At 27.4% G+C, this 12,500-nt stretch overlaps 1 protein-coding gene across 6 annotated transcripts in view; it reads right to left on the reverse strand.

Moving 5' to 3' along the window:
- The window catches only part of LOC132129347 (vitamin D3 receptor A), a 45,404-nt gene that overhangs the window by 22,404 nt on the left and 10,500 nt on the right, over positions 1-12,500 (reverse strand). The window contains exon 1 of one of the 6 annotated variants that reach the window (XM_059540898.1): positions 1,276-1,548. The exons of 4 other annotated variants lie outside the window; for them this stretch is intronic. In XM_059540898.1, the coding sequence (XP_059396881.1) occupies positions 1,276-1,450 (175 nt within the window). In that variant the 5' untranslated portion in view covers positions 1,451-1,548. Of the gene's footprint in view, positions 1-1,275; positions 1,549-12,500 lie in introns of those variants that run through there. One more of the 6 variants, XM_059540903.1, reaches the window with a different exon arrangement.

Consider the following 12,500-nt stretch of genomic DNA (forward strand, 5'->3'; position numbering starts at 1 on the left):
TAAACCACTTCAACAAAAAACTGTCCCAGTCAAATCTGGAGGGAATAATTCAGATTTTTTGATGTTTTTTAAAGGAGTCTCTTTAGCTCACCAAGCCTGCATTTATTTGATCAGGAATACAGCAACAGCAGTTAAATTTGCGAAATATTTTTACTATTTAAAATAACTGTTTTCTGTGTGAATCTGTGTTAAAGTGTAATTTATTTCTGTGATGCTCCGCTGTATTTTCAGCATCATTCCTCCAGTCTTCAGTGTCACATGATCTTCAGAAATCATTCTGATATGCTTCAAAACATTTATTATTATTACCAGGAATAAATAAATCTTTTTATAAATATTTTGTAGCATCTCGAGGCCCAGAGGAGTTTACAGACATCTACAGGAAAAATAATAATATTTTTTTCTTAAGTTAATTTAATTTTTAGAAATTATTTAATAATAATAAAAACAGTATTTTATAATAAAAATAGTAATACCTTATTATTAAAATAAATAAAAAAACTATTATGCATTGCAAAAAAAAAAAATAATAATAATTATTAGGATTACGTAACAAGATTTTACATACTACTACTACTACTTATAAAATAATTATAATTTATTATTAAAATATAAATATAAAAATAGATATACATATTAAATATATTTATTAATAATTAAACATAAAATATTATTTTTATTATTCAAATTATAATATTTTTGTTATTTACAAGGTGAAATAATAATATATTTTTTATAATTATTATGCTTTTTTGAGCAGTAAATCATCATATTTTCATGATTTCTGAAGATCATGTGACACTGAAGACTGGAGGAATGATGCTGAAAATACAGCGGAGCATCACAGAAATAAATTACACTTTAATATAGATTCACACAGAAAACAGCTGTTTTACATTAGGATAATATCTCACATTTTTACTGCATTAATCAAATAAATGCAGCCTTGGTTTGAAATTATAATAATATTATTTCACAATATTTAACTCTTATTTTCATCACATAAATGCAGCCTTGAAGATTAAAAACATTACATAAAATCTACTTTTAGATTTCTCAGTATGCTCATATTATTTAGTCATTTAGTTTAATCTTTTCTTGATTTTGAAATGCAAATGTTCAACTTCACATACTGGGAAAACTACAACGATTAAATAAGCAATGAAAACGTGACGTTATCTTCTGGGATCCTTCATGCAGAAGAAACACAACAGGCTGTTGATCAGATACGAGAAACACAGCGTTGTTCAGCGTTACGCCTCGACTGCACTGAACTCAGATCAGATTCAGCCACCGATCCCATCCGGAATCCGCTGGAATTCCGACTCCCACGCCACAGCGTTCCCCTTACCGATCCCAGGCCATGAAGGGAAGAAAAAGACTGCAACTCGGCTCCGGGGGAAAAAAATAAACGCTTTCCAAATGTTCGACTTGACCCAGATCTGCACATCAGAGACGCTGAACTTTAGACCTTGTTTTTAGCGCTCGCTAGCAAAAGAAAAGGCTTGTAGCTGGCAGACGGACAAAAGGAGGGCGATGCAGAGGAACGGGGCCCTATATCCCGTCAGAGGGGCCCATTTAGGGAGGGAAGAGCTGCAGGCGGAGCCCAACATGCCTCTCACATGCACACACTCCAGAAAACACGGTACACGATCAGCAGTGAACTTTGTGTGCAAGTAGGAAGATTTAAAGGGCCAGCACCCAGGCCTTAAAAAATTGACTGTAGCAGAGTTATTGTGGTCAACTAAAAAAATAAACAAATATACTATATATTATAAATAAAATATACTTTTGATTTTTGATTCTCGTTTCTCATTTTAATGTAGTTTAACTTGATGTACTAAAACGTAGAGAAAAAAATTTGTAAACACTACACAGACGAAAAAGCACAACGGAATTACTAAAATTTTAACTGAAATTAAAATTAAAGCAGAAAACATAAAAAATGGATTCAAAAATATTAATGAATGGAATTTTAATAGTATCGCGATGTTCCTAAAATAAAATGTCGGATTAGTAATTAAAAAGTATGGATTTAAAATGAATCAAATTTAAAAATCGTCACAAAATAGACTTGCATCGATAATTATTAAAGCTATAATAATAATTATAAAAAGTTATAAAAACTATCAGCATAAGAGCCTAAATAAATAAATAATTTTTTTAAAGGAATTTTTATTTTTTTAATAAAATTATTACATTTATATATAAACTTCCCAATGAAAAGTCAAGTTAACTCTGAAAAATAATGCATGAGATAAATTACAAACACACTTTTCACTTTTTTAATTATTATTATTATTTTAGATTAATATTATTAAGGAACATCATACTTTATATCCAAGTTTTCATTAACAAAGAAAATGTTTATTGTAAAGCAATTTATTCGACAATTTTATTTTTTGAAAATTGTAATAATTATTCTATTTTTATTTGATTACATTTTAAAATGTAATATAATCCTTATAAAATTATATTTAGGTTTAAATTCTAGTAATGAACTCTGAATTCAGATGATGATTTAACAGAGCAGGGGCGGGGCTTGTGTGTGATGGGCGGGGCTTCTGTCAGAGAGGCGTGGCCTTCGAGGGAGAAAATCTCAGAAAAGCACACTAACACACTATTTAGCAGAAATAACATGAGCAATATTCAAGTATGATAATTCAAATCCAGCTTTGGATATCAAACGGTGAACAAGTCAAGGACAACCTGCACAAACACAATTACAAGCAGGCGCAGATGTTCGGTTCACTACCAAAACTGATTACAGGAAAACAACAGACGAGTTTACTGAACAGTTTCACAAACACCGCAGGCTGAAATCAAAAGAGCAGCATGTGTTCGGTGGAGAGTCAGACTTTCAGCTCACCAGCCCTGATGGACGTCACGTGAACTTTAATCCCGGTGAAACAAGAACAACATGAACACGCCGACAAATAAAAATAGCACCGAACAACACGTGAACGTACTGCTACCACAGATACAGCAATAAAGCATCGGACAGATAGAACCACTTGCGGGAAAGTTATGAAATTTGGCGCACAGATTGAGGACAGTCTCAATATTAACCACAGCAAATCTGGAGTCTCTATCTCAAACTCTCTAGCGCCACCAATAAGCCAAATTTGCATTTAAATTTCTGCTAATTACTTTTGAACTGTTCTAGAAGCAAAATATTGTCTTCCTCTGATTCCTCGGCTCGTGTCGAGTCGAATGCATAACAACAGTTTTCTACGAACAATTTCTACGATTCAATATTTTTCGCGATTTTGAATCTAGCTAATAAAAAAAAAAGTCCACTTTTTCGGAATTTGTCTGATTTTCAACAAAATTGGCTCAGATCATCTTCAGACAATGCCGGCAAAAAGTTATCAAAAGATTTCCTGTAGACCAAGCCGTTCTCGTAAAGCACTTTAACGAATTCGATAAAATTCACGTGAAAATGATAATGAGGCTATATCTTTGCAACGCTTCAGCAGATTCTGACCAAACTTGATATGTGTTATACCAAGCATGACCTCAGGGCACATGAGCAGTTTCAGCACAGCGCCACCTATTGGGCAAAATATATACAATTTTTTTTAAATATATTTTCTGAACACTTTGACCCAAAAACATAAGATTAATCTCGTTAGATTTAGAGTAGCCGAATCAAATGATACAACATTTTTCAATCTCAACCATTTTTAGCATGGACCATGTATTTAAATTTATAAATAAATTTAACAATAAAATAAATAAAAATGATCTTCAATGCATTTAAAAAAACAAGATAAAATAAGAAAAAATTAAATTAAATAAAAATTATTTCAAAACGGCCATTATTTTCATTACATTATTTTTTTTTCATAAAATAACATAATATTTGCAATTTTTTATTATAAAGACTAGAAGAAAAAGTAAGAAACAAATTAAAATAAGAAAAATAAAACTGATTTTAGAACTGCTAGTATTTTCAATCATTTAAACGTATTTAAAATAAAATAAAGAAAAAATCACAACTATAAAAAATAAAATTAAAATGTGAAACAAAATAAGAAAAACAAAAAAATAGACGATAATATAAAATAATATGATCGTACAAATAAAATGAAAATAAATAAGAAAAAAATAAGAAAATAATGATAAAAAAATACATAATTAAAAAACAAAAGTTAATATTTGTGGTGCTTGCCCCGTGCAAAACTATGACCCTCCTGACCCCGTCTCCAGATGCGACTCAGGTTTCACCTGTAACACTAAATATCAGTGTCTGATTCATCATTATCACCCAAAACAGCAATCAGACTTGAGCGGTCTGAGCGCAGCTCTCTGTGAGGTCTAGATCTGTTCCAGGAACAGAAAGTCCAGCGGGAAACCAGATGCATCACGACTCATTAAAGGTGTGAGAAACTGGATTCATTCACAGCCTTCGGTCCAACTGAGACAAGAGCTGATGGAAAAACGCTTCGGCCTCGTGTCAGCTCCAAATATTTATTTTTATTTATTTTATTATATTACTTACTTAGAAAAAAATGTTGTAAAATTTTTAAAAGTATTACACAATTTAAAACAGCTGTTTTCTATGTGAATACATTGTAAAATTTAATTTACTTCCGTGCATTTTCAGCAGAAATCATTCTAATATGATTGTAATAAACTATGGTACTATGAATAGATGTGAATGCAAGTTTAAACATGCTGTAAATGCACAAGTCTAACACTCTTCACAAGCACAGAAACCGTCTCAGATCTTATCAGAAGGCAGTCAAATGCCTCGTGTGAAACAGCAGGCTGTGCATGCCGCCGAAACCACGCAGAAAACCCCAAATCGTACCTTACATCTCTGAGATAACGTCAAATACATTTCTGAAATTGAAAATAGATTAAGTTTTAATCTTCATATAGCAAAATATATTTTGAAATGTGTCTCAAGGACAAGAAAATACATGTTTAAATATATCAATGTGACTTATTTCATTTGTATTTTCTTTGATAGAAATATATGCATGGCCAAATATATTTGTAAATATATATATTTTAATCAATTTTCAAATAAACGGCAAAAATAAAGTTCAGTAAATAAAAAATGTATTTATTTAAATATATTTCAAGGAAAAATATTATAACAAGGTGCTATTTTTCTATTTATTTATTTTTATAAATATATATTGATTTTTTTTTTCTGCTGTATAAGCAGAAAAAACGGCAGAATTCAAGTGGAAGGCAAGTTTATTTGTCATTCATATCTTGTGCACTGCAAACTTGTGCAAACTGTTATTTATCTGTGAGCGAGGTGATTTTATCTTTATACACATCAGGTTTTGTCAAGATTGCAAAAAACAAGACTTGAAAGCATCACTAAAAATTAGCTGAAAAACATTTAGTAGCATCTGACTTCATTTAATTATTTAATCATTTAATAATTAATGTATATGTACTGATTATATAAAAAAAAATGTAATCATTAATAATTAATTATTAATTATTAATATTAATTTGATAAATACAGTAAAAATCGAAATATTATTACAATTTAAAAGAACAAAATATTTAAATGTAAAATGCAATTTTATCAGTATGAATATTAAAAAATAATAAATAATAAAAATTCTTATTATATTATTATTCATTTAACATGAATTAATTTAATATAATAATAATAATAATAATACATAACAATTTTATGATTATTTTTATCATCGTTGCTCTATGTATTATTTAAAAAAAAATCATTATATTGAATTGATCTATTATATGTATTTTAGGACTGGGCAAGTTGAGATTTAGGGTACGATAAATGTTTTAACTGCTACTATGTAAAAGGAATAATGCTGTAAAAAGCACCTTATTTGTTTAAAGTGTTTGCAAACCAAATGTTATAACACTTTTGTTCATATAGCAGTACTTTTACATGAAAAAAGTGCATTATACATTACTTCTGAATGCATTATTAGATTTGTGCATAATGCGATTATTGCGATTAATCGCGAACAATAATGCGATTAATCGCGATCAAAATTTTTATTGTTGTCCAGCACATATTTATTTATATTATTTTTATCATTATTATTGTTAATAAATACCAATAACACGCAAAACAGTAGTATTATCACTGCGAAATAATAGCTACAAGAAAAATAATAAAACCATTTAGTTTTACAAAAATATTTAAAAAATGTAAAAGTTAAATTAAAAAAATTAAAAAGTATGTAAATGTAAAAGAAATTACAAATACCATACCATAGGAGTTTAACCCTCGAGACGCGTCTGAATCTCACATGGGAACAGAGATGACTGTGTGAAACTACAGATGATTATGTGCATTCGTCTCTTCTGCTCTGCAAACTGTGATTTATTCTACTGATTTGTGAGCGAGGGGATTTTATCTAGCTGCTTTAGGCACATGAGGTTTTGTCAAGATAAAATACAAAAATAAAAAAATAAGCCACTATCACTAGGAATTGATAACAATGTGAATGTAGCCTTTGATTGAAATAAAAAAGAAATATTTAAATAAATAAAGATGTAAAATGCCTGACTGTTTTTTTTTTTTTTTTATGAACATATCTATATATAGTGAAAAAAATATATTAATAATAAAATATACACACGTGGTCAAAATTGTTGGTAAATATGATCAAAGAAGGCTGAGAAAATAAATCTGCAATGTTAATCCTTTTGGTCTTTTATTTTATAAAACTCACAAAAAAAATGTAACCTTTCATTGGAGGATAAGAATAAAAAATTATATTATGACATAAATTATAATCGTAAATATTATTTATTTATTTCAATCAAAGGCTACATTCACGTCATATAAAAATAAATAAAACTATATATTGATATAAAAATATAAAGATATATTCATGACACAATATATATATATATATATTTGTTCTTTATAAAAAATTATATTATATATAGACATATTTATATATATATATATATACAAAGGTGTCAATTTTCCAAGCAGATAAGCTTATGAATTTACATAACAGCCATATCATTTGCAGCTTGTTACAAATGTCCTTTTGGTAAAATAAATAAATAATAATAATAATATTTAAATAATATCATTAAAAAAATTATAATATGCAAATACAATATGGAAAATGAGTTGAAAAAGTAAAAAAAAAGTCAACAGAAGACATTATTTGTAGAAAGTGACACAAACTAGGAAGGTCTTCTGTTGTGTTCAGTGGGAAGCCGTAAGCTCCGCCCCCCTCGGTTACTGTTGCTACTGTCAGTGTCTGTGAGTCAGACTCCAGTGAAAACACAGCTCTTAAACACTCCTGACATCAGTGTGCATCTCCATGTGATCCTTCAGACCTGATCACACTGGAACGTTTTACCTCTGAACGGTTTGCTGCATGAAGGATGGAAATGACGACTGTACCGTCCTTGACAAACGGCTTCCGTTGTCATGGGCAACCCATTTCCCGCTCCACTAATTGATGTTTTTAACCACTAAATGTAGAAATATAGGAAAAAATAGCGATTGTGTGGGAGGAAAAGAGAGGTACAACAGAAGAGCAGTTCATGCTCAAGAGCTTCATTCACCATCATGAACAGCAGCACATAAAGACAAATTAAAAACCAAACTTCTCCACTGAAATAAAAACACCCGACTGACAGACTCAAACTGATTATAACTAATGCAAAGCTTTTTTAATTAAAGACTACATTTAATGAAATTCTTACATGTATTATTGCAAATATTAATAAAAATATATAATATAGATCACTTCATTATTAGTAATAAAATATTTAATTGAATTGAAAGCAATGCATCAAATGTTATATACATGCAAACATTACATTTAATTAAATTCTTACCTGTATTATTGCAAATATTAATAAAAATACATAATCTAGATAATTTATTATTAATAATAAAATATTTTATTGAATTAAATGCAATGCATCAAATGTTATATGCTTTATATGCAGCACTGATTTTAAATAATTAATTAGTAATTTGAAAAGATTTCTCCTCACATGCTCCTGGTTTTACTGTGAGTGAATCATCAGTATAATTTACAGTAAACGACCTTGCTTTCCGCTGACATCTTCAAGGCCGCCATTCATTTATGAAACGCCCACTTTTCACTAAACCACATCATATTAGACACAATACTTTCCATTGTCAGTCACGTTTTAATAGCCCAAAAAACATTTTCCCATAGAGTCGGGAGGGTGTAAACCTGATTTTAGCGCTCAAGCGAGCAGAACACAAACCTAAGAACACAGCACTTCAGCCACAAACCCAAACTACAGGCCAGGAACGTCCCGTCCTGCTGGGCTTCAAAGAGAAACGGCTGTAATTACGTCTGCAGACGCATCATCGTCAGGCCGCAAGAATTCAATTTACTCATCACTAAATACAGGGATCACATGGACCCGAAACACACAGAAGCTCTCCGAACAGAAGAAAACATCCTGCTGTGAACAACTGGAAAGATCACGAAACCCTAAACGAGAATCTATTTTAAGATGCTTCATGTTTCACTGCTAGATCATACGTGAGATGCTCTTCTCTCTTAACATATAAGACAAGAAATCAAGTGAAATTTGATTAAATAAAAAAAAAAGACATTTATTAATTTATTTTTTTTATATATCAAGCATCAAATGCTACATTCATGGGGAAAATAAAAAAATATTTTTTATTCATCAAGGATGCATTTACAGTTACAGTAAATGTATATTTCTAATAAATCCTGCTCTCTTGAACTTCCTGTTCATCTGTGAATCCTGAAAAATAAAATCCATCATTCACATTTTTTAACAATAATATTTCACAATATTATAATTTTTATTTATATTTTTATAATGTATTATAATTTCCATTTATTTTATAAAAATACTTAACAATTTTTTTCATCAAATAAATATTTATAATATATATTTTATAATAATTCATTATAATTTATTCATAATTTATTATAATTATAATTTATAATTTGTATTGTATTTATTTGATCACATAAATATTTATAATATTTATCATTTATATTTATTTTATAATAATTAATTATAATTTATATTTATTTTATAATAATACTTAATTTTTATTGTATTTCTTAATCAAATAAATATTGCCTGACAATTTGTATTGTATTTATTTGATCAAATAAATATTTATAATATTTATAATTTATATTTATTTTATAATAATTAATTATAATTTATATTTATTTTACAATAATACTTAACATTATATTTAACAAATATTTATAATATTTATAATTTATATTTATTTTATAATAATGAATTAAAATGTATATTTATTTTATAATAATACTTAACAATTTGTAATGTATTTATTTGATCAAATAAATATTTATAATATTTATAATTTATATTTATTTTACAATAATACTTAACATTATATTTAACAAATATTTATAATATTTATAATTTATTTTTATTTTATAATAATGAATTAAAATGTATATTTATTTTATAATAATACTTAACAATTTTAATTGTATATTTTTAATCAAATAAATATTTATAATATTTATAATTTATATTTCTTTTATAATAATGAATTAAAATTTATATTTATTTTATAATAATACTTAACCATTTTTATTGTATTTTTTAATCAAATAAATATTTATAATATTTATAATTTATATTTATTATATAATAATTCGTTATAATTTATATTGATTTTATAATAATACTTGACAATTTTTATTGTATTTATTTGATCAAATAAATATTTATAATATTTATAATTTATATTTATTTTACAATAATACTTAACATTATATTTAACAAATATTTATAATATTTATAATTTATTTTTATTTTATAATAATGAATTAAAATGTATATTTATTTTATAATAATACTTAACAATTTTAATTGTATTTTTTTAATCAAATAAATATTTATAATATTTATAATTTATATTTCTTTTATAATAATTCATTATCATTTATATTTATTTTATAATAATACTTTACAATTTTTACTGTTTTATTTTTTGATGCTCAATTAAATGCATCGTTGCACTCTTTTTTTCGGGACGTTTAACACACAAATAAATGTCATGTTGCTCATGTTCTGTTTACATCCCTAGTGCAAATCACAATCCTTTCAAAAAGGAGAAGTCATCCATTAGAGCTAAACGATATCAAACACTTTCAGACTGTAAATGACCAGTTTACACCAGCGATACCATGGTATTACCCCGTTCTGTTCTTCTCTGTGCAGTCGATCTTTAAACAGCAGACAGCATCCGTCCACTTCTGCAGAAAACTGTCTGTGTTCACTATAATGAACGCATATTTCTGAGTAATCCAATTGATTAAAAACTGATGATTCATAAGAAAACTATTCACATCAGTGCAACAACAGCCTCACGTTATGAAACGCTCGAAAAAAATACTTAGGCCTAAGATTTATGCTTCGAATTGCATGTCAAATTTCCATGCACTTACACAGTTTATTATTTTTTATTATATTGGATTACGCAGTTATTGTTTTTATATTAAGACTAAAATGAATGTAATGTATATGTCAGTCAAACATAAAATAATCCAATTTCTGAACTCTAAACAAACTATTTGAAGTTAATATTTTATTTTTATTTTACATTATATTATTTTATTTTTAATCATTTTATTTAATTGTTTTATATTCATTTCTACATTATTTATCTTTTAATCATTTTATTTAAATAATAATTGTTTACATTCATTTCTATATTTCTATTTATATCTTTTTATCATTTTATTTAAATGTTATTTTTTTACATTCATTTCTATATTATTATTTCTATATTTTTAAATAATTATTTTATGTTCCTTTTTTCTTTTTATTCTTTTTTGTATCTTAATCATTTTATTTAAACAATCATGTTTGTAATAATTGTAAATAATCATATTTAAATCTTTTTAATCATTTTATGTAACACATTCAGTTTTATTTTATTATTTACATATTTTCAATCATTTTATTTAAATAATTGTTTATATATATTTCTTTCATTTTTACATTATATTCTTATTTTTTATATCTTAATCATTTTATTTAAAATATTATATTTGTTATATTATATTTGTAATAATTTTAAATAATCATATTTTTAATAATCGTTTTATTTAAATAATCTTCATTTATTTATTTATTTATTTTAATATTACTTATTTTTGTAATCATTTTATTTAAATCATCGTACTTTTTAAACCTCTTTTAGTTTTATATTATTTCAATATATTTATCATTTTATAATTTTTTTTAAATATATTTTTAATCATTTTTTAAATGTATTCACATTGCTTTAAATCTGTTCAGTTAAAATGCATTGAGACTGAATCTAATAAACATAAAAACCTGGTTACTGTATTCAGTTTATTAGTATTATTACAGAAATCTGACCCATTTCACTTTTTCACGATTTATAAATATCAATTATGCATGAAGTTTTGAAGTGTGTTTATGTGAAAACTGTATAATCCAAAAGCATGGAAGTTTAGTATGTGATTCAGATTCACGAGTCTTAAATATCATGTTGATCTCGGAGCTCACGGTCCTAATTTAATCAAGAGCGTTTAATTCAATCCAGCAGCGATAAAATCAATTTAAACCACTGCAGAATAAGATGCATCCCTCAACAGAATCACTTTAACTCAATCCAAACAAACTAAAGCAACATGCGGCTAGAAAATATGATGGAAATCTTTTGCACATTATTCACAATTTTACCGATTTTTCTGTATTTCTGATCAAATAAATGCAGCCTTGATGAGCAGAAGAGGCTTTAAAAAGTTTAATTTAACTTTTAACCTAATTCAAGTGATTTTTCTTCTTCCCAACTGGCAAAAAACATTTTAAGAGAGAAGAGAGAGAGAGAGAAAATAAGGTAATTAAGTAGATTTTGGTCTCTTTTGTAAGGCGAGACTCTTGCGGTTTGTTCCTAAACAGAGCAGAATCACTGTAAGTCTGTGTGGTATTGAGTAACAGATCTTTGAACACACTGAAGAAGGAAAAAAAAAACATTCCTCCTACATTTCTTGTAAACGGATGCCTGCAGATGTTGATAGCTGGGAGCTATTCCCTGGAAAACACAATGGGATCACAGCATGAAGCCTCCAAACACGGACTCTATCTTAAAATATGTTTGCATCGTGCGGATCACAAGACTCTCCGCTTCCCAAAGATATGTGACATGTTTAGTGTCTACTTTAGTTGGGTTTTTTTTTAGTTGTTCTATGTCACCAAGTTAACCCTCAAAATGAGAAAAAAGTGTAACGCTAAAAGGTTAAAACAAGAAACTACCGTATTTTCCGGACTATAAGTCGCACTTTTTTTCATAGTTTGGCTGGTCCTGCGACTTAAAGTCAGGTGCGACTTATTTATCAAAATTAATTTGACATGAACCAAGAGAAATGAACCAAGAGAAAACATTACCATCTACAGCCACGAGAGGGCGCTCTATGTCTTCAGTGTAGACTACAGGAGCACTGAGCAGCATAGAGCGCCCTCTGGCGGCTGTAGACGGT

The sequence above is a fragment of the Carassius carassius genome, chromosome 46, assembly GCF_963082965.1.
Source record: "Carassius carassius chromosome 46, fCarCar2.1, whole genome shotgun sequence".
In the NCBI taxonomy this organism is placed as follows: Eukaryota; Metazoa; Chordata; class Actinopteri; order Cypriniformes; family Cyprinidae; genus Carassius; species Carassius carassius.